The 23,751-nt window shown below is 43.9% G+C and overlaps 1 protein-coding gene across 1 annotated transcript in view; it reads right to left on the reverse strand.

Moving 5' to 3' along the window:
* LOC126295280 (protein SCO1 homolog, mitochondrial) overlaps positions 1-23,751 on the reverse strand; it is a 54,235-nt gene that overhangs the window by 12,806 nt on the left and 17,678 nt on the right. Inside the window, exon 4 of the mRNA XM_049987709.1 lies at positions 2,421-2,629. Within this exon, the coding sequence (XP_049843666.1) occupies positions 2,421-2,629 (209 nt within the window). The remainder of the gene's footprint in view (positions 1-2,420; positions 2,630-23,751) is intronic.

Below are 23,751 nucleotides of genomic sequence, written 5' to 3' on the forward strand. Positions count from 1 at the left end.
AAGTAATGTGTTCCACATTTTGCAATGCAGAGTAGTTGGAACAGATGGGGAGGGTCGGGAGGTGGGGGGTGGGATGTCCATCAGCTTTCCAGCAGTAGGCCACAAATCGTTCTCGGACAGTTATAACGGCTTCTTCCGTGTTCCTCTACGTAGTGATCGCCTCAAACGTATGACGGAGAAAACTTGAGCGTAATGCTACACGATAAAGTTTTGCGTGAAGCTCCACGAGACACTGCCACAAACTTCTGGAGTTCTTCAGGAAGCCTTCCGGGGCAATTGCCTTTCCAATCTCAGTCAAACAGGTGACACAGGACATTTAGAGAACGTCAGGAGGAGGTCGCCAATGTGGCCCTTGCCGGACGCCCGTCAACATCGTTAACGGACGACCGTGCGATTCCTGTGTGCCAGTTACTGAATTCACACTATCAAACGAGCGTTCACTCGATGTCAAAATTACCAAACTTCCAAAAACGCTCGCTCACGATACCATATCGGCGCATCAGAAGACTCGGCCGTGCCAAAGATCCGTGCGAAACTCGTGTCCAGAATTTCGACCGATGTGCAAAAGCGACACCGAGTGTGTGGAGGACTCTAGCAACTCTGTGTAGGTGATCCCAGTTTCCTAGATGACGTGATCACTGGGGACGAGTGACAGGTCTCTCAGATCTGCAGCCAGAGAGGCAGAGTGCAGAATGGCACATAAAGTCATCCCCACACCAGGAGGCTCCCTTATGAAGTCTGTGCTAGTCACTTTCTTTATGTAATGCGGTTAGTGCAGCACAAGTTTGTATGCCCTGGGCAGGTCACCCACGTCCAAAAAGGAGTTCCACGCATTGTGAAAGCCGCACCGCAACAACACGATGGCTCACACCACCCCCGTTGTCACAGCTTATCTGCCTGTATCAGTATAGTGACAACAGTGGCACAGCTGCACCACAATCCCAGCCTGGCCCCGGTGGACCTTTTTGTTTCCTCTGCTGAAAAGGGGTGCTGCTTTGACCATTTCCCTGAAGAGCATCCTGAATGAGGAGTTCCGGAAAGCTTATGATGTACAAAAAATGCACTGGTAAAAAATGTAATGAAGCAGAAGGGCCACACTTTGAAGAATTTTAATTTGTCGAACGTATCTGAGCAATAAATAAAAAAGAAATATGCGACACACTACTTTCTGGGCATTCCTGCAGCTGAGCGTCAGTCTCCTTCGATGACTCTGACACACTTCATTCCGTCACCAAACTGAAGATTCCTTGATGCTTCAGAATGTGTCCTATCAACTGATCCTCATTTTAGTTAAGTTATGCCACAAATTTCTCCCCCCTCCCGAATGTCATTCGGTACCACCTCATTAGTTATTTGACATATCTATTTTATATTGAACACCTCATCTCAAAGCTTCTATTCACTCTTGTCTGAACTGTTTGTTGCACACGTTTCGCAACTGTACAAGGCTACACCCTACAAAAATACCTTCACTAAAGGCATCCTAACACTGAAACTTATCAAAGATAATGATGCAGGACAAAGCAACAAATCAAAATTTGTACCAGCACCAACATTCAAATACAGGTCTCCTGCTCACTTATCTTAGATAATGGTGAGACTCAACGTGGGTCAGGAATACCTACTATGTATGTTAACTTAAATTCATATTTGATTCTAGAAAAACTTCTCTTTTCAGAAAATTCTTGGCTCGTAATGGAAGGATTTATCTGACTACAATGGTGAAACGTTAACAGTAAAATATACTGACTGCAGATCACAGACAAAAAGTATTTCCCACTTCCAGCATTCTCGATTACAGTAGGCAGAACTTAACAGGATTCAATGAAATTACAAAATAGTCAAAGTGCGCAGTAGTTTGTTTTTATTTAAATGGTGAGCTGTTTTAGATCTTAGTCCACTGTCAAGCCATCCACGCAAGTCCTACTGTAACACCACAATGTTTGTACGGTGGCCACATTGCTCGTACGAGTGGCTAAGTGCAAGATACTATTTGCATACAATAATTCGTTGCTGCGTGCAGTAGGTTTTTGCTGCACGCAGAACTGTATTGTTATACGCAAACAGTATCTCGCACTTCGACACTTGAAGAAGAAATATGGCAAGTGTACTAACATTACAGTGTTACAGTAGGACTTACGTGCAACTTTGATATTTCTATAATTTTACTGAAATGGCCAGTATCACAGAATTGTAAACAGTGACTCAATCGTACTGTTCAGAGAAAAATTACAGAAAGATTCTATGTGAAGTATATAAATCTGTCATTGTAGGAGGAAAATTAAAACTTTTTCTCCTAGAACAGGATAGCTTAGTGTGGAAAACGTGTCGAACCGTTCTCGGGACTGAAGATCACTACAATAACTGTGAACGGGCACAGGGATAGGAGGCAGCAGAGTCGGGCAGACGCCAACACTCACAATGTAGTCGTCTTCGACGTCACGAGGGCCGGCGCTAGAGTAGACGCGGTACGCCTTGCAGGCGCGCTGCACCTGCTCCGGCGAGCCGGTCAACCCAATGATGCGCGGCGAGAACTCGGCACAGTATTTGCCCACAACGGTGGGCGTGTCTCGCTCCGGGTCCACTGTGATGAAGAGCGGTTGCACCTTCGGCACGTCCTCCAACTTGTCTGCAACCGAACACACGACGTTACAAATTACTCGACCCTCTGCTGTCAGAGGTAAATATTTGTATTTTAACGTTTCACTGCGCTTGTGACAATTATATTTCTACATCCAGAACACAAATAATAAGAGTTCAGGTGGCAAGACAGTACTAGCCAAAGAATGGAAAGCTGAATCTTGGAAGGAGTCTGCATGGTGTCCCAGGAGGAATGGTCAATATTCAGATATATGGCAGCAATGATTATTTGTAGCAAAAGACTTCAAACAAACAAGTGCCCCCCCCCCCCCCCCTTTTCAAACAGTTTCTGAGATACAACATATTTGATGGACAGTTATTTATTTTCTTTATTATTATTAAATACACTGTCATTGTTTACAATGTACCACAGAAGTACACAGGAGGTCAGGATGAACACTTTGATAAAGGATACATACGGTGTATCATATCGGGACACTACCTCAAACTGGAAAGAAATTTTCACTCTGCAAGAGAATGTGCACCGATATGAAACTTCCTGGCAGATTAACACTGTGTGCCGGACCGACACTACCTCGGGACCTCTGCCTTCTGTGGATTATCTATTATCGCGCCCTAAAATGAGAGAGATCCTACGCAAGATACTTCCGACCCCTCCCAAAGTGGTGTTCCACTGCCCACCCAACCTCCGCAACATCCTAGTACCACTCACACTCTCACCCCATTGCCACTGGGATCGTACTCCTCTGCAAGACCGAATCCGAGACCTGCCCAATCCACCCACCCAGCGCCACCAACTCCAGTACCGTCACAGGCTTATTCTGCCCCATCAAAGGCTGGGCCGACTGTGAGAGCAGCCGTGTTATACACCAGTTCTTCTGCAACCACTGCACAGCGTTTTACACTGGTATGACAACCAAACAGCTGTCAACTATAATGAATGGCCACCGCCAAACGGTTGCCAGAAACAAGGTGGACCACCCAGTGGCACAACATGCAACAAAGCACAACATGAGGGATTTCAATGCCTGCTTCACAATCCCCACCACCACCACCAGCTTTTCTGAGCTGCGCAGCTGGAAGCTATTCTTACAGCACATCCTTCGTTCCTGTAACTTCCTGACCTAAACCTAAGTGAACTCGCTGGCCCCCCTCACCTGCACCCAATTGTGTGTGTGTGTGTGTGTGTGTGTGTGTGTGTGTGTGTGTGTGTGTGTGTGTGTGAGTGAGTGAGTGAGAGCGAGTGCGTGCGCGCAAGGGGATGGGGAGTTTGGACATGCACGCACACCATCCCCTATCCCAGTAGTCCCGCCCAATTTTTGTCTCCATATTGACTAATTGTGTGCTGTCATCTCATGCCCTAGTCTATGGATTCACGTGAAATCTGCCACCTGCCATCACCTTCTCTACCTAGCCCACAGGTGGCTCCCCACTTTCTCACGAGCCATTAGATGCTTCCCCCTAAACCCTTCCCTGCCTCCTGCCTCCCACCTCTCTACATCCCTCACCCCTCCCCATTCCACACCCCTACCTCACCACAGTACACTCACAATGGACCGGGAAAGAGCTGGCAGTCAACTGAGCACAATATAATAGGGAGACAGGCATGTGGATGTGTGAGTGAGAGAGAAGGCGTGTGTGTGTGTGTGTGTGTGTGTGTGTGTGTGTGTGTGTGTGTGTGTGTGTGTTTTTTTCCTACAAACTGGAAAAAGGAAGTGCATTCCGGAAGCAAGCCAAGCTCTGTACCTTTATTTTGTGTACTTGTCAATGATGCAGCATTTCTGACTTTCAATGAGTTATCTCATTTATTCCTAAATAAACTGTAATTCTCAACCACAACTTTCTGTACATATTATAATCCCACATTTATAGCATTTGTAGATTTAGAGAAATAATGAAGGTCTGGAACTGGAGAACACTGAGGAAATTGATCTGGAAGGAGAGGGATACTATGTCTTATACAATTAGTTCGACCTGGCAGTCTAACAGCTAAAATGTTGGAAAGCCACTGAAGTCAGTGGTATACCGGCAGAAGTCACGGAGGGTTCTGGAGAACAGTTACACGGAGAAATGTTCCACCTCATACACGTTATATATGAAACTGGGGAGCTCCCAACAGCCTTGCAGGAATGTAACAAAGCACCGATACCAAAGAAAGCATCTGTAGACAGATGTGAAGATAGGGCCCTGAGCTTGGTAACACATGACTCAAAGATTTTGACCTCTATAATTCTAAGGCAGATAAAAGGCAGGATAGATGGAATGATCACAGATGACCAGCTTAGCTACAGAAGAGGTGGAAGCACATGAAAAGCAATACTCGGCTTATGATTAATTCTTGAAGAAATACTAAAGCAAGGTTAAGAGAAATACATTGCCTTCATCAACTCATAAAAAGTATTTGATAGGGTAGATTGGTGACAGCTTTTTGAGACTGGCATAAACTATAAGGATAGAAGATTAATGTAGAAATTTCAAAGAGAAGAGGTGACTGTGATAAAGTGTGGAGAATACCAAGAAGTAGTTACTATTAAGCAAGGGCTGCTCACACACTCCTTTGTTCAAGGGATATATTCAGAGGGTAACAGATAAAGTTAGGGAGAAACTAGGAGCTACAGGAGGAATTAAAGTTCATGTTAAGAAAATAGATGTGCTGATGTTTGCTGATGATGCCGCAGTGTTAAGTGAACATCCAGGACAGTCAGAAGTGATGCTGGCCCAGATGGAAACCATCGTCCGCTATTCTTATAATATGAAAATTAATAAAGGTAAAACAAAACACACTGTTGCCCAACACTCACTCAACAATGAGCAACTAGAGACCGTTGAATTCTTTGCCTACTTAGGAAGTATAATTACATCAGGTGGAAGGTCAAGGAAGGCTAGTGCAAGTGAATCCACCAGGTGAAAGCTGCTTTTAACAAGAGAAGATATCTCTTCATGTACAGTAGCACAGACAAACATCTCAGAAAAAACCTCACAGAGACGATTATTTGAAGTGTCCTCCTGTACTGAAGTGAAACACGGACACTCCTAGAAGCAGAAAAACATAAAATTACAGCCTTCGAAATGTGATGATACTGCAGAATGTTCGAGATTTCCTGTGTGAACAAGATATCAAATGAAGAGGTGCTTGACAGACTGGAGGGAGAGAGGCCTAGTCTCCTGACAGTAATCGAACCCAGAAGGGACACACAGGTCGGCCTTCGACTGAGACACGGTGGTACCATTAAAAGTATCATCGAGGGGGCAGTAGGAGGGAAAAATATAAAAGGCAGACCGGGTCTAGAATGCATCAATCAGATTGTGGAGGATATCAGCTGCATCACCTATACCACTCTCAAGAGGAAGGCCGAAATAGAAATCTGTGGTGAACAGCTGCTAACCAACCTGACAATAGAAGACCTACAAAGAATATATATTCCACATGGAAAAAATATATTTAAAAAATAATCTAAAAAATATATCTAAAAACAAAGATTCTGTAACTTACCAAACGAAAGTGTTGGTATGTTGATAGAGACGATAACAAACACAAACACACACACAAATTTCAAGCTTTCGCAACCCACGTTTGCTTCATCAGGAACGAGGGAAGGAGGGGGAAAGATGAAAGGATGTGGGTTTTAAGGGAGAGGGTAAGGAGTCATTCCAATCCCGGGAGCGGAAAGACTTACCTTGGTGGGGCGGGAGGGGGGGGGGGGTGTATACACTCGCGCGCGCATGCACACGCACACACCAACGTACCAACGCTTTCGTTTGGTAAGTTACAGAATCTTTGTTACTTAGGAAGTCTTTACATATGTCTGGTTGTGTGTGTGTGTGTGTGTGTGTGTGTGTGTGTGTGTGTGTGTGTGTGTGTGTGCGCGCGCGCGCGAGTGTATACCTGCCCTTTTTTCCCCCTAAGATAAGTCTTTCCACTCCCTGGATTGGAATGACTCCTCCTTACCTTCTCCCTTAAAACCCACATCCTTTCATCTTTCCCTCTCCTTCCCTCTTTCCTGATGAAGCAACCATTGGTTGCGAAAGCTTGAATTTTGTGTGTATGTTTGTTGAAAAGAGATTTGAAGTTCAGGAAGAAGAAACAAGAACTTACAGTAAAACAATGTAATGGACTGTAATAAAATTAAATAAAGAAATTCTCGGAGAATTAGATTAAGAAATGAGACACTAAAAGCAGCAGGAGAGATTTTTCATTTGGGCGGCAAAATAATTGACTCTGGTCATAATAGAGAGGATGTCAAATAAAGCAATAGTAAGAGCAGCATTTATGAAAAAGAGAAATTTACTGACGTCAAATATAAACTATATGAAAGGACGTCCTTTCTGAAGGTACATGCATGCAGCATAGCCTCGTCCAGAAGTGAAACGTGGACGATATCAGTTCAGACAAGAAGAGAATAGAAGCTTTTGAAATGTGTGTTATGCAACAGTGCTGAAGATTAGGTGGGTAAATCAAATAACTAATGACCGGGTACTAAACTGGGAAAAAAATAAATTTAGAACTGGACAACCTGAAAAGATGGTGATTTATAGGAGACACACTGAGATATCAAGGTATCGCCAATTTAGTACTGTAGGGTGGTGTACATTGTAGAGGGAGACTGAGGCTAGAGTACAGTAATCAGGTCCAGTGATCAGGTCCAAGCTGTAGTAGTTATTCGGAAACGAAGAACTCGCAGAGGATAAGATAGCACAGAGAGCTGCGTCGAAGCAGTCTTCGGAATGAAGATCACAAAACAAACACGTGACAACAATGCTTGTACATCCAGAATGAAATGTTAATTTCGCAACAGTGTATATGGTGTTTTAGAAACTATATGGCACATAAAACTGTGTGCCAGAACATGTCTCAATTATGTGGCAGAATTTTTTATCACCTCAGTAACAAATGATAAATTTTGTTTACAAAACACATTTTAAAAAATCTATACCAGAAATAATATGAACATCCCTATAAAATGATTACTTTGTTTATGTTTCATTTCAAACGATCAGAGATCTGAGCAACACGGCCCTATATAATTCATCAAGAATGGACTGTTACCACACCGGACAGAGTTCACATTCGGTAGAGTGCCAGTGAACTCAAAGTGATACTGCCATTTTGTGCTCATTGCCTATGATTGTTAATTGTTGTTGTTGTTATTATTGTGGTCTTCAGTGCTGAGACTGGTTTGATGCAGCTTTCCATGCTACTCTATCCTGTGTAAGCTTCTTCATCTCCCAGTACCTACTGCAACCTACGTCCTCCTGAATCTGCTTAGTGTATTAATCTCTTGGTCTCCCTCTACGATTTTTACCCTCCACGCTGCCCTCCAATACTAAATTTGTGATCCCTTGATGCCTCAGGACATGTCCTACCAATCGATCCCTTCTTCTAGTCAAGTTGTGCCACAAACTTCTCTTCTCCCCAATCCTATTCAATACCTCCTCATTAGTTACATGATCATGTTACACGATTGTTAATTAGAGCAAAACTGTAAAATAATGAAGAAGAATCTCAAAAGTGACTTCTACTGAACACATTAGACAAGTGTCCGCCTCTATAGCCGAGTGGTCAGTGCAGTGGAATGCCATGCAAAGGGGACCAGGATTGATTCCCGGTTGTGTCGGAGAATTTCTCTGGTCAGGGAGTGTGTGTTGTTGTTGTTTGCTATTGTGTTTGTGGTTTTAGGCCGCACAACTACAATGGTCATTAGCGCCCTGACTAAGTTAGGAATGCACCGCAAGGCACAAAGTTAAAACAGCAACTGAAAGGGACAACACTATGAAAGACGTATTAACAGACATAGGAGTAAAAAACAACAGCATAATCAAACGTCCTTAGACAGGTGTGTCAAGTTGATAAAACGAAGAACGCGAGCAGCAGCTCCTGGGTCATCCACTAAAATGGCATCCATAGTACATGGCAGGCCAAGATCAAGACACAGTGTAGTAAAATCCGGACAGGATGTTAAAATGTGGCGGACCGTCAGCAATTGCCCACATGGATAGAACGGCGCCGGCGCAGCCGTCAGCAGATGGCGATAGCTGAACCGGCAGTGTCCAATTCGTAGCCGGGCCAAAACGACCTCCTCCCGCCGAGGAGGACGTCCAAGCCGCGGGAAGAGGTTTCAAGGCCCGAAGCTTTTTGTCCATAAGTGCAGCCCAATCGGCATGCCACAGCGATAAAATGCGCCGAGAAATGACCCTGCTACAATCTGATGAAGGGACACAACAAGAAGCCGTCCGAGGCTGGAGGACCGCAGCCTTAGCCGCGGCATCTGCAGCTTCGTTCCCAGGGATACCGACATGGCCAGGAACCCACATAAAGCTAACTGGAGACCCGTCGTCCACCAGCTTATGAGAGCGTTGGGTCTGGTGCACGAAAGGGTGAACCGGATATGGATCACTGAGGCTCTGGATGGTGCTCAGAGAATCGGAGCAGATGACATAAGCAGAATGTCGGTGGCGGCAGACGTAAAGAACAGACTGGTAGAGGGCAAAGAGCTCAGCTGTGAAGACCGAACAATGACCATGTAGCCGGTATTGGAAACTTTGTGCCTCGACAATAAAAGAACACCCGACCCTGTCATTGGTCTTGGAGCCATCTGTATAAATGAAGGTCATATTAATGAGCTTCGAACGAAGTTCGACAAAATGGGAGTGGTATACTGAACTGGGGGTAACCTCCATTGGGAGCGAGCTGAGGTCAAGGTGGTGTGTGGCTCTCGCCCACTCTAAAGGTTGCAGGGAGTGAAAAATCAAGGTGCTGAAGGAGGCGACGAAAGCGAACTCCAGGGGGTAGGAGGGCAGAGACATACAACCCGTATTGACAGTCGAGAGAGTCGTCAAAAAAGGAACGATACAATGGGTGGTCAGGCATTGACAGTAGCCGACAGGCATAACGACAAAGCAGTATATCGCGCAGGTAGGTGAGTGGCAATTCACTGGCTTCAGCATGAAGACTCTCGATGGGACTAGTATAAAATGCTCCGATCGCAGGACATAAACACCGATGTTGTATGGAGTTGAGGCGGTGTAAGATGGACGGCTGTGCATGTGGAGACCAGATAAGTTTCCTGTCAAATGTAAGACCTAAAAATTTTGTTGTCTCCACGAATAGGAGAGAAATGGGACCGAGTCGTAAGGACGGTGGGAGAAAGTCTTTGTAGTGCCAGAAGTTAATACAGACCATCTTCTCGGCAGAAAAACGGAAGCCATTGGCGACACTCCAGGAGCAAAGACGGTCAAGAGAACGCTGAAGACAGCGCTCCAAGAAACATGTACGCTGCGCGCTGCAATAGATGGTAAAATCGTCCACGAAAACGGAGCCTGATACATCAGCTGGGAGGCAATGCATTATTGGATTGATCGCTATGGCGAAGAGAGCGACACTCAAAACTGAGCCCTGTGGCACCCCATTCTCCTGGCGAAAGGTGTCTGACAGGACAGAACCCACACGTACCCTGAACTGTCGATCCATTAAAAAGGAACGAATAAAAAGAGGGAGGCGACCGCGAAGGCCCCATGTATGCATGGTGCGGAGAATGCCAACAGGTGTCGTAAGCCTTCTCCATATCAAAGAACACAGCCGCGCCGGGCGCTTCCGCAAAAAGTTATTCATAATTAAGGTCGACAAGGTAACCAGATGGTCAACAGCAGAGCGGCGCCTACGAAATCCACATTGTACATTGGTAAGTAGGCATCGAGATTCGAGCAGCCAAACCAAACGAGAGTTAACCATTCGCTCCATCACCTTACAGACACAGCTGGTAAGCGAGATGGGTCGATAACTGGAAGGCAAGTGCTTGTCCTTCCCCGGCTTAGGAATAGGTACACCAATAGACTCGCGCCAGGATGCGGGAATATGTCCCTCAATCCAGATGCGATTGTAAGTACGAAGAAGGAAACCTTTACCCGCAGGAGAAAGGTTCTTCAGCATCTGAATATGAATAGAATCAGGCCCTGGAGTGGAGGACCGTGACCGGGCAAGTGCATTTTCGAGTTCCCTCATGGTGAATGGGGCATTGTAACTTTAACGATTCGAGGAGTGGAAGTTATATGGCCTAGCCTACTCTGCCTGTTTTCGGGGGAGGAAGGCAGGGTGGTAATGAGCGGAACTCTAAACCTCTGCGAAAAAGCGGCCGAAGGTGTTGGATACATCCTCAGGGACGTCATTCATAACCGTCAAGCCAGAAACTGGTGAGTGGATCTTAGTGCCAGATAGCCGGCGCAGGCTACCCCAGACAACAGAAGAAGGAGTAAAACTGTTGAAGGTGCTTGTGAAAGCAGCCCAGCTGGCTTTCTTGCTTTCTGTAATAATACGACGACAATGCGCATGTAAAGCGTCTCTACATGCTGCGGTCCACCAGGGGGCCGGTACGCGACGTGGAGAAGAAGTAGTGTGAGGGATGGAATATTCAGCAGCAGTGAGGATGACTTCCGTAAGGTATGCGCCCTGAATATCGCAGCTTGTGAAGGTTTGATCATGAAAGGTCACTCTGGAAGAGAAGAGCCCACAGTCTGCTTTAGAGATGTTCCAACTAGTTGAGCACGGAGAGGGGGTATGATGCAGGAGATGGATAACACATGGGAAGTGGTCACTCGAATATGTATCAGAAAGTGCATACCACTCAAACCGGTGAGCAAGTAGGGTAGTAAATACAGAGAGGTCTAGATGGGAATAGGTGTGAGATGTGTCTGAAAGAAAAGTAGGGGCGCCAGTATTGAAGCAGACAAGATTGAGCTGGTTGAAAATGTCTGCTAACAGGGAGCCCCTCGGACAGGATGCTGGAGAGCCCCAAAGAGGATGGTGAGCATTGAAGTCTCCAGTTAACAAAAATGGTGCAGGGAGCTGGGCAATAATTTGCATCATGTCTGCCCTGGTAACGGCAGATGACGATGGAGTGTAAACGGTACAAATGTAAAATGTAAAAGCGGGGAGAGTAATGCAGACGGCAACTGCCTGCAGGCCAGTGTGCAATGTGATGGGATCATAGTAGATATCATCCCTGACCGCAACATAACCCCTCCATGAGTCGGAATACCTGCCACAGGGGGTAGGTCAAAACTCACAGAGGTGTAGTGTGCCAAGGCAATGTGATCGCATGGGCGTAGCTTCGTTTCCTGGAGGGCTACGACGAGCGGGCGGTGCAAGCGGAGCAGCAATTTCAAGTCCTCTCGGTTGGAGCGAATGCTGCGAATATTCCAGTGAATAAGTGCCATCGTGAGAAGAAGAAGATGCAAGAAGGGGTCATCTCGAAGGCCGCTGAGGGCCTGGCTTCGAGCGAGCACTGCCGCAGCTAGCAGCAGGCGGACAGTCATCGTCCATTTGTTCTATAGGTTCATCGGCCATCTTGTTAAGATGGCCGGGAGGGGGAGCTTGCTCCGCTGGTGAACGGCCAGATGTTCGGCTACCAGCGGTGCGGCCAGGCGAAACGGATGACGGCCTGGGGTGGCAACCGCTGGGTGGCCCAAGAGAAGAAATGCGCCGTGGCGGGGAAGGAGAACTGTGCTTCCTATGAGCCTTCTTGGGAGGTCGTTTTATGGAAGTATTGGTCGATGGCTGAGTGTTCGAGGTACGTAGGAGGTCTGCACGAGACGGTTCCTTCTTGAAGGCCCGTGCATCTGACTTCAGGGTCTTCACCTTGGCAGAAGCTGATAAAGGTGCTTGTGTCTGAGGGCTGACAGGAGGAAGAGGAGACGTCAACCTGGCGATCTTAGCACTGGCCGAACGGATGACCGTAGTGCTGAAGGTCAGATCGCATGTCTGCGTCGCCACCTCCCTGGTAGTCCGAGGAGAGGCGAGGACAGTCCTGTATTTCCCCACTGGGAGCAGCGTGGGCTTCCTACTACCAAATAGCTTGCGAGCAGCCGAGGTGGACACTTTCTCTTTGACCCAAATTTCCTGTATACAGCTTTCTTCCTTGTAGATGGGACAGTCGCGGGAGGACGCTGCATGGTCACCCTGACAGTTCACACAACGAGGAGAAGGAGGTGGAAAGTCACCCTCATGGGCATCCCTGCCACAAGTGACACATTTAGCCGCGTTGGAACAAGACTGGTGAGTGTGATTAAAACGCTGACACTGGTAGCAGCACGTAGGTGTCGGCACATAGTGGAACAGAAATAACCTCGTAGCCCGCTTTGATGCGCGACAGCAACTGAACACTATCAAAGGTCAAGAAAAATGGACAGCCGTCACGCCCTGCTCAACGAGGAAAGACTGAATCTCCTAGTCAGTCAATCTGTCGAGTGATCTAGTATACACCACACCACGAAACGAATTTAAAGTGTGGTGAGCCTCCACCCGGACAGGGAACGTGTACAGGAGTGTGGCCCGAAGCAGTTTTTGTGCCTGAAAGGCGCTCCCAGTTTCTAGTAACAAGGTACCGTTACGCAACCTGGTACAAGACTTGACCGATCCTGCTATGGCATCTACGCGCTTCTGGATAACGAAAGTGTTGACAGAGGAAAAATCCTTTCCGTCCTCAGATCAAGAAACTATGAGGAACTGTGGGGCAGGCGGTAGTACTTTTGTCACTGGTGGCTGGTCAAATTTCCGTTTGTGGGCAGAAGTCGAGAGAGAAGAAGAAGAGAAATCCATTGCGGAAGAAATCCCCCACGACTGCCAGCATCTTTGATGGCGCGCTCCTTCCTTGTGGGGTCACACTCAGAGGGCACTCCCACCGTAGGTGAATGTTTACACCTCAGGTCACACCTCCCGAGAGACGGACGGAGGGACCAATCGACACGGTCAGAAGGTGTCAGCTCAGGCAATCACCCCTCCCTGGGCCTGGCCTTTCCAGGGGGTACATGCGTGCCTTACTTGTCTACCCAGGGCGGGGAATTACGCGTTACCCCCGTCACCGGCTACGCGTGCGAACGCATGGGTTGGCCTTCAGGCACGCACAGGGAGGAAGGAAGAAGAGGAAAAAAGAAAGGAGAGAGGGAAAGAAAGGACAGACTGTCTCAAACGCCGAGGCGGAGACCAGAGAAGGCAAGGAGAAGAAGGCAAGGAGAAGAGTAAGTAAGACAGTGAGATGGAGAAGAACAAAGAAAGGAACCAACCAAAGGAAGGAAGAAACCAGAAGAAGTGAACAAACCAAAATGACCGCAAATATAGGTCATGGAACCTTCCGTCTCCGGTCGCAGGCGCTATCTACCCCCTTGAGGGGGAAGGACTCCTTTTAGTCGCCTCTTACGACAGGCAGGAATACCTCGGGCCTATTCTAACCCCCGGACCTGCAGGGGGCACTGTGCGTTGTGTTGTCCTCCTTATCATCGTTTCACCCCCATCCACATGCAAATCGCCGAAATGCCGTCAACTAAAAGGACTTGCCACAGGCAACCGGTATACCTGACAGAAGTCCCTAGCCACATGACATTTCATTTCATTGGATAAGTTAGTCACAATTTGCATTTCGTCCTGAGAGATTGTTTTTCAATGTGAGTTGTGACAGCAATTCTATGTAATTGTGACTAAATTGGCAAAAGGTGAAAATTAATATTTTAATTGTTAAATGTGAAAAAATTGTGTCATATGCAGAGTTTGTCAGATTAACCAGTTTCTCTGAGCAGTGTAGTATGCAAAAAGTGAAACAACAACATTTTTATAAAGCTACTGAATCCAACTTCGAGTTCATCTGAATACTGACTACAAGATACAGACCGAGTTGACAAAAGTCACGAGATACATTCTATAATCGAGTCAGATCTCCTTTTGCCCAGTGCAGGGTAGCAACTCAAAGTGACATGGCCTGAACAAGTCATTAGAAGCCCCTCAAAAAATACTGAGCCATGCTGCCTCTACAACAGTCCATAATTGTGAAAGTATTGAAGTTGCAGGATTTTGTGCACAAACTGACCTCTCGATTATGTCCCAGAAATATTCGATGGGACTCATGTTCGGCAATCTGGCTGGTCACAAAATTCGTTCGAACTGTTGAGAATGTTCTTCAAACCAATCAATTGTGGCCAGGTACGATGGTGCATTATCATTTGCAGTCTCCACGTAGCCGAACATGACCCTTTCCAGTCAATGATCGGTTCAGTTCTATGTACACACAGCCCACACCATTGTGGAACCATCATCAGCTTGCACACTGTTTTGTTGAGAACTTGGGTCCGTGGCTTTGTGGGGTCTGAGCCACACTTGAACCATACCAGGGTTGCCACAAGTCCCCCCCCCCCCCCCCACTCCCCCCACCACCAGTTAAATTCCCTGATATTTCTCTGAATTCGCTGACAAATTTTGAGATGTCAAGGGTAAGTAAACATGTAAGTTGAGAAAAAATGAAGGACTCCTATATTTGTAAATGTATGAGCACAAATCTTAAGCACTGACATCAACATCTTTTGCATTGAATTGCTTTTAGATGGAGAAAACAAGCCAAATGGTATATATATTTCATTAAAACCACTGATGTTATTTTATTTCAGTGAAATAAAACATTTGGTGATAAAAATACACATTTTGTTGGAGTCGAAAGAGAGATTTAACACACCTTCACGATTTCAGAAATAACCTCAGAAAAAAAAGTAGGCCTCTTGAAAGAACTGTATAAGGCAGGGAAGAATTGTGCAAACCAACACTATAGGGGACTGCCAATAAAATGTCATTTCTGCTATATTCGTAATTGTCGGTTATTACCCACTGTGTTATGTCTATTATTTTACAGGTACTGTGCGATTTTCCTTTCGAGAAATATACGAGAATATAGCGTACAAACTGGCAATGACTCCCACAATTTTCTTGTTCTTATCGCTCATACTTTCTAATATATAAACTACTTTTGAAATGACTAAATGTACCACAAAAAATAAAATGTCTATGACATGCTGCACTCTACAATGTACTTGTGGTGATGCAGTCGCAATCCCTGACATCTGTCAGCCGTGGCCTCTGGCCGGCCGAGGAGTACTGTTATCCTGGCTCCACAGATAAACCACGGAAATCTGCTGCGTTATGCGACACGCAAACAGACCCAGCCTGCAGGCAGATCGGCGGGCCCACATACGGCGCGCAGGGCCTGCTCATCGATGGGCTTCAGACCGGTAGGCCCAGTCATTAGAGATACCCCCAAAAATAGCCCACAGTTTTTGCCTGTCGTGGAAGTCCACTGGCGTAGCCAGCTATTCGGATGTCACAGGCGCTGTCAACAAAATGAGACTGTGGTGATTGATCCGTGCAACAGATAACTTGCACAAATACGCTGAGAATCGATACTGGCGAGGACAGGTAGCAACTCACCGTAAAGACGATCACCGAGCTGCGGACGGGCACACGGGAAAGACGAACACACTCTCACAACAAAGTTTTTGGCCGACAGCTTTGTCAGAAAATGAGAGCACCCACACATTCCCACAATCACTCGTACACAACTCGCGCACACACGACCGCCGTCTCCGGCCACTGCGTCGACAGTCTCTGAGAATCACATCCAAACAAACCCCTCCTAACGCCTCCCTGCCTCTCGTCGGCAGCTGCCAGGCTGGCGGCAAGAAGTGGTGGCGTCACCGATTGCGAGCCGAGTGGAGTGGTAGAAAGGGGAGAAGCAGCAAGAATGAGGGAGTAGGGAAATGGTGCACATACTCAGCTGTACCCGGCCAGCGATGATGTGCGACATTTCGGTAAACAAACAGTTTCATCTATCGAGACAAAAACGAGATTTTTTTTCCCCGATTTCCCTGGCACGTTCGATATTCCCTGATTTCCAGAACTTGGGGCAACCCTGCCTACTGTCAGTTCTTATCAACTGAAATTAGATGTCATCTGACCAGTCCACAGTTTTCCAGTCATCCAGGGTCCAACTTGTACAGTCACGAGCCGCACAGGCGGCGGTATACCGTCAGCAAAGGTACTCGTGTCAGCCGTCTGCTGCCACAGCTTGCTCGATCGCCAGATTTGCCTCTGATCGAGCACGTACCACGTACTGACTGACCGGCTGCAACAGGTGTGGAACTCCATCCCACAAATTGACATCTTTCACCTGTACAACACAATGGACGCACATTTGCAGGCTTTCATTGCAATTGCTTATCTAGTACTTACATTAACCTGTGATTCTGCAGTGTTAATCACTTAAATATGTTACCTAGACAAATGTAGTCCCAAAAATTCCGTTACTCTACATTAATTATTTTTTGGTGTTGCTATTTTTCCCATCAATGTAACAACAGCAGCAGTGAGGATATTGACAGTCACACAGGAGATGTGGCTAAGGGCGACACTTTCACAGATAAGAGTTGCGTTACTGCACATATCGAAATACTGTAACATCACAATCCTTACTTCATCTCAACATATTTCTAGCCTTTTCTTTTTAATTACGAAGAGAGTACTTATTAATCCCCTGAGGTGGTTGTCGGTTTTTCACGCACCAGTAGTAGGTGTCGCAATAGCTCTACAATTTTCCAGTGTGACATTCGTAATGAGTCGACCGACACAACGTAACGACAAGTGGCAGTGTTGGCACGTAGCCGTTGGCTGTCACAGACGTCCTTTCAGTGGCCTGAATACAGTTACAATGCCTTTCTGCAGACTACAGTTAGTCTCATCTCATCTTCATGGTCACCTCAAGAGCAATACGTAAGGGCTGGTGAATATCCTCAGCTTCCTCAGTAGTACTAGTTCTTGAAATTTTATATGCAAGCTCTTGTGGGATAATTTGCATTCACACCCACAAGTCTGTTAACTCAGGCTTCACAATATTACGATGACAATCCCTGGGAGTGAGACATGTCTGAGCACATTTATCTTACTCCTGTCTGTATACATTCAATATCCCCTGCTAATTCTACTTACAATTAGCATTGGTCCCCAATCTTCTAGGATGGGCTCCACAAGTGTTTTGTGAGAAATCTTCCTTTTACAATGATTGCATTTCCTGATTATGCTACCCGTGAACCAAAATCTGCCACTGCTTTACCTATAACTGAGCCTGTGTGATCATTCCATTTTACATCCCTACTTTCAGGTATTTGTACAAGTTGGCCGATTTAATCTTTGACTCAGCTGGAAGTCGTAGGATACTATGTCTTTTTTGTTTTATGAAGTCACAATTTTACATATCTATATATTTACATCAGTCCCATCACACTTCACGTTTGGCTACTAAAATCTGTACTTTTCACAATGCCTGTATTGTGGTGCTACATATCGCTACAGAAAAATTATATCCACCCCTAAATTTCTGACCGATAAATGATACCTGCAAACAAAAAACTATAAAATGAGTTATTATACAGAAGAGCATCACTATCATGCAGATTTTCTGTTCTATTTTCACAGGGACAACTGTGCCGAGGGATGACACGCTTCTCCGAGATAGGGTGCCAATCTTAGTGGCTGAGCGAGATGAAGCACCTGCATAGATGTGAATGTAAGACCTCTTCTAATCACCAGCCTAGCCTGTAAAAGCGCAACACCCTCAAAGTAAATGACGAAGTAATGACAATGTATGCAGTCAGGTTCGAAGAAATGAACAATAAACTGAAATGCCACACTGAGTCCATTCTATGTAAAAACTTGTATGTAGTCATTCTGAATTGGATATGTTGATTAGATGATGAAGAAATTGAAGAAATGTATGATGAGATAAAAGAAATTATTCAGGGCAGATGTGGACTCTGACCTCAATCTATTGGTTATGACCTGTAGATTAAAACTAAAGAAACTGCAAAAAGGTGCTAATTTAAGGATATGGGACCTGGATAAACTGAAAGAACCAGAGGTTGTACAGAGTTTCAGGGAGAGCACAAGGGAACAAATGGCAGGAATGGGGGGAAGAAATACAGTAGAAAAAGAATGGGTAGCTTTGAGGGATGAAGTAGTGAAGGCAGCAGAGGATCAAGTAGGTAAAAAGACGAAGCTAGTAGAAATCCTTGCGTAACAGATGAAATATTGAATCAAATTGATGAAAGGAGAAACTATAAAAATGCAGTAAATGAAGCAGGCAAAAAGGAATACAAACGTCTCAAAAATGAGATTGACAGTAAGTGCAAAATGGCTAAGCAGGGATTGCTAGAGGACAAATGTAAGGATGTAGAGGCTTATCTCACTAGGGGTAAGATAGATACTGCCTACAGGAAAATTAAAGAGATCTTTGGAGAAAAGAGAAGCACTTGTATGAATATCAAGAGCTCAGATGGAAACCCAATTCAATTCAATTCAGTTTTTATTATCACATAACATGCCTTATGCAATCAATGATTGTGACATAGGTGAGTTGTCAGTTTTACACTATATATACTTATACTAAAAAGAGACAATAAACTAATAATATATATGGTGTAACATCTTCAAAGAGGTATTTTAATTACAATTATAATGCATTGTTGCCATTCATGAAATCTTCTACACTATAGTAACATCTATCTTTCAGATATTTTTCCAGGTCTCTTTTGCTACCTTTTACATTTGGGCCATCCATAGTTTTCCACATTTTATTTACAAATCTCATGCCCATATAGTATGGGGATTTTTCATATGATTTTAAACGGTGGGTAGGTAACATGTAGCTCGTTCTGTATCTAGTATCATATTGATTCAAGAAGTTACCTTCAAAAAGTTGTGGGTTTCTTTTCGTGAAAGTGAGAGTTTCCTAGATGTTTATGCTTGGAATGCTCATTAGATCTAGTTTTACAAATAAAGGTTTGCAATGTTGCTTTGGTTTTGCTCCCACCATTGCTCGGATGATTCTTTTTTGTAGTCTAAATGCTCTAAGTAAATTTGTTTTTTCAGATCCCCAGAAAATTATACTACACCTAATGACTGAAACAAAATATGCATTATATACAATTTTTCTTACAACTAAATCAGTAATACTAAACAAGATATTTGTGATATATACAAGGCTATTCAGTTGACCCAGTATGTTGTGCACATGGTGACTCCATAACAGGTTTTTATTGACTAACACGACAAGGAATTAGACACAATCTGCAGTCTCTAATTTTTTGTCCATATACCTTATTTCACTTATAGACTGTGCAGATTGTTTTGTGGTAAAATGAACAATTTCTGTTTTTGTAAAATTTAATGTCAAGTTATTGTTTTTGACCCATGTCTCCACTTCCCCAAGTTTTTGTTAAATATGATGAATTAGGTCTACCTCATTTTTACAACAGACTACAGCTGTTGAATCATCTTAATAGAGGATAGTATCAGACTGGACCTGACATGGCATATCATTAACATAACATAGAAAAAGCAGTGGCCCTAATATTGAACCTTGTGGAACACCCAATTGAGTGTTTTTCCAGCCAGAGAGAAATTTCTTCCCATTGATGTTAGTAAGTACTCTTTGTTTTCTGTTAGCCAAGTATGATGACATCCAGCTAAGAGATTTGCCTTGAAAACCATAGCGTGCCAATTTTTGGAGAAGCATGTCACGATTTACTGTGTCGAAGGCTATGGACAGGTCACAAAAGATGCCTGACACATATATTCTATCATCAAGACATCTGCTGACTTTTGTGACTAATTCATTTATTGAATGGATTGAGCTGCAGCCTTTTCTGAAACCGTATTGATTGCCTAAGATAATGCTGTTAGAGTAATTGTGATTTTCAATCTGATCACATGCAGCTCTTACAAATATTTTTGAGAAAACTGGTAACAGTGAGATTGGCCTATAGTTGCCCGATTCATCTTGTTTGCATTTCTTTATGTATGGGCTGAACTTCTGCATATTTTAATCGATCTGGAAAACATCCCTCATCAAAAGATTGGTTGATTATGAAAGAGAGTGGATATGCAATATTGTGACGGACTATTTTTATTATTTCAGTGGGGACCTCATCCCACCCCACAGATTTTGAATTTTTTAGGGACATTATGGTTTTGATGACATCTGAGATGGAAACATGAGAAAACTTAAAACATGGGCAATTGCTATCTGTCATATTGGGCTTTGTTTTCGGTTGTGAAAAGTCACAAAATTTGTTACAGTTTATGAAAAAGTCATTAAATGATTCACAAATGGCACTGGGTTCTGTAACAGCTCTACCATTTATCACTATTTTAGAAGGGCATTTTCTCTCTGCCTCACTGCCAACTTCGCTTTTTATAACAGACCAAACAGCTTTTGATTTGTTTTTTGCATTTGAAATGAAGTTATTTGCAGTACATTTTGCTAGTTGTAACTATTTTGTTAAATGTTTTTTTTGTATGTACTTACATACTTAAGAAATTGAGGGCTTCGATTTACTTTTGCCTCCATATGCAGTTTTCTCTTAGTAGCACTAGACACACTAATTCCTTTTGTTACCCAGAATCTACTTTTTTGGGACCTGGTCCTCACTGTTACAAAAGGGAAGCATTCATTGAATACACCCAAGAATTCAGTTAAAATGTTATTGTAATTGTCAGTTGTGGAAGTATGTTTGCTGACTGTCCACTTGGTTTGGCTTAGTTTTTTACAAAATACTACCACATTTTCTTGACTGAAATTCCTACATCTTTTTGTTGTAAAGACTGAATTTTGCATCGGTAGTGATACAAATAGCGCTTTATGGTCTGATACTCCTAAATCTAGAAGAAACTTTTCTTTTACATAATAATTATAACTACTTACAATATTGTCAATACATGTTGCAGAGGCTGCTGCAATTCTTGTATACTGATCAAAATTGACATTTAGCCCATTTGTGGCCACCAGGTTCTTTAAGTGTGAAGAAAATTTATCATCAGTCCGTACATATATGTTGAAGTCAGCACATATAACCGCTTTTTGTACAGTTTCTCACATTTTAATTTATGTAGCAATGTATCAAATTTATCTAAAAATACAGACCTTATCTGGTACCCAGCGGTGCGATATATGCTGATAATTAGTATGTTATACTCCTTAAGTTCTATACAACAGCTTTCAAATGTACCTTCTTCATTCAGATGGCTAAAATTCTGTCTGATATCATAGTCTACCGTGGAATGAACTAGTATGCAAGAGTCTCCATACCCATTGGTCCTACAAAAGCTGGTAGCCAGTTTATAATCTCTAAGTTTATTAAGGAGACTGATATTTTCAGATTTTAGCCAATGTTCATTAAGGCATATTACTTTCACAGATTGTTTCACACTTTATAGCAAAATTTCTATATCGTTAAGCTTCCTGATCATTCCTTCAGACAGACCTCTGATGTTTAAGTGCATAACGAAATTACTACTGCATATATTATTAGGTAAAGGGTCTTTAAAACTCAGTTCTAAGCAAAGAAGGGAAATCAGAAAGGTGGAAGGAGTATATAGAGGGTCTACACAAGGGCGACATACTTGAGGACAATATTCCGGAAATGTAAAACAATGTAGATGAAGAAGAAATGGGAGATACAATACTGCGTGAAGAGTTTGACAGAGCACTGAAAAGACCTGAGTCGAAACAAGGCCCCGGCAGTAGACAACATTCCATTAGAACTACTGACGGCCTTGGGAGAGCCAGTCCTGACAAAACTCTACCATCTGGTGAGCAAGATGTATGAGACAGGCGAAATACCCTCAGACTTCAACAAGAATATAATAATTCCAATCCCAAAAAAGCAGGTCTTGTCAGATGTGAAAATTATCAAATTACCCGTTTAGTAAGTCACAGCTGCAAAATACTAACGCGAATTCTTTACAGATGAATTGAAAAACTGGTAGAAGCGGACCTCGGGGAAGATCTCTTTGGATTCCGTAGAAATATTGGAACACGTGAGGCAATAATGACCTTACGACTTATCTTAGAAGAAAGATTAAGGAAAGGCAAACCTACATTCGTAGACTAAGAGAAAGCTTTTGACAATGTTGACTGGAATACTCTTTTTCAAATTCTAAAAGGTGGCAGGGGTAAACTACAGGGAGCGAAAGGCTATTTACAATTTGTACAGAAACCAGATGGCAGTTATTAGAGTCGAGGGACATGAAAGGGAAGCAGTCGTTGGGAAGGGAGTGAGACAGGGTTGTAGCCTCTCCCCAATGTTATTCAATCTGTATATTGAGCAAGCAGTGAAGGAAACAGAAGAAAAATTCAGAGTAGGTATTAAAACGCATGGAAAAGAAATAAAACTTTGAGGTTTGCCAATGACATTGTAATTCTGTCAGAGACAGCAAAGGACTTCGAAGAGCAGCTGAATGGAATAGACAGCGTCTTGAGAGGAGGATATAAGATGTTCATCAACAAAAGCAAAACGAGGATAATGGAATGTAGTCGAATTAAGTCAGGTGATGCTGAGGGAATTAGATAAGGAAATGAGATCCTTAAAGTAGTAAAGGGGTTTTGCTATATGGGGAGCAAAATAATTGATGATGGTCGAAGTAGAGAGGATATAAAATGCTAACTGGCAATGGCAAGGAAAGCCTTTCTGAAGAAGAGAAATTTGTTAACATTGAGTATAGATTTAAGTGTCGGGAAGTCATTTCTGAAAGTATTTGTATGGAGTGTAGCCACGTATGGAAGTGAAACGTGGACGATAAATAGTTTAGACAAGAAGAGAATTGAAGCTTTCGAAATGTGGTGCTACAGAAGAATGCTGAAGATTAGATGGGTAGATCACATAACTAAAGAGGAGGTATTGAATAGAATTGGGGAGAAGAGGAGTTTGTGGCACAACTTGACTAGACGAAGGGATCGCTTGGTAGGACATGTTCTGAGGCATCAAGGGATCACAAATTTAGTATTGGAGGGCAGTGTGGAGGGTAAAAATCATGGAGGGAGACCGAGAGATGAATAAACTAAGCAGATTCAGAATGATGTAGGTTGCAGTAGGTACTGGGAGATGAAGAAGCCTGCACAGGATAGAGTAGCACGGAGAGCTGCATCAAACCAGTCTCAGGAGTGAAGACCACAACAACAAGAAAGTTTGCACTGACTATCTGACATGCTATGCCATTATAGAGGCCGTGAAAACAGCCAAAGCATTCAAGGTAGCCAAATTCATCGTGGAAGACATATATTACAACACGGTGCCCCAAGGTTGTTAATTACAGATCGAGGGAAAGTTTTTCAATCGAATATTGTGACAGAGATAAACCATTGGTGCAACATTACTCATCACGACGACTGCCTACCATCCGCAAACTAACGGGCTTACTGAACGCCTTAATAAGACCTTGGCCGACATGCTGTCAATGTTGAGCAGAGCAACTGGAATGAGGTGTTACCTTTCATGACGTTTGCCTACAAC

This window comes from Schistocerca gregaria, chromosome 11, assembly GCF_023897955.1.
Source record: "Schistocerca gregaria isolate iqSchGreg1 chromosome 11, iqSchGreg1.2, whole genome shotgun sequence".
NCBI lineage: Eukaryota > Metazoa > Arthropoda > Insecta > Orthoptera > Acrididae > Schistocerca > Schistocerca gregaria.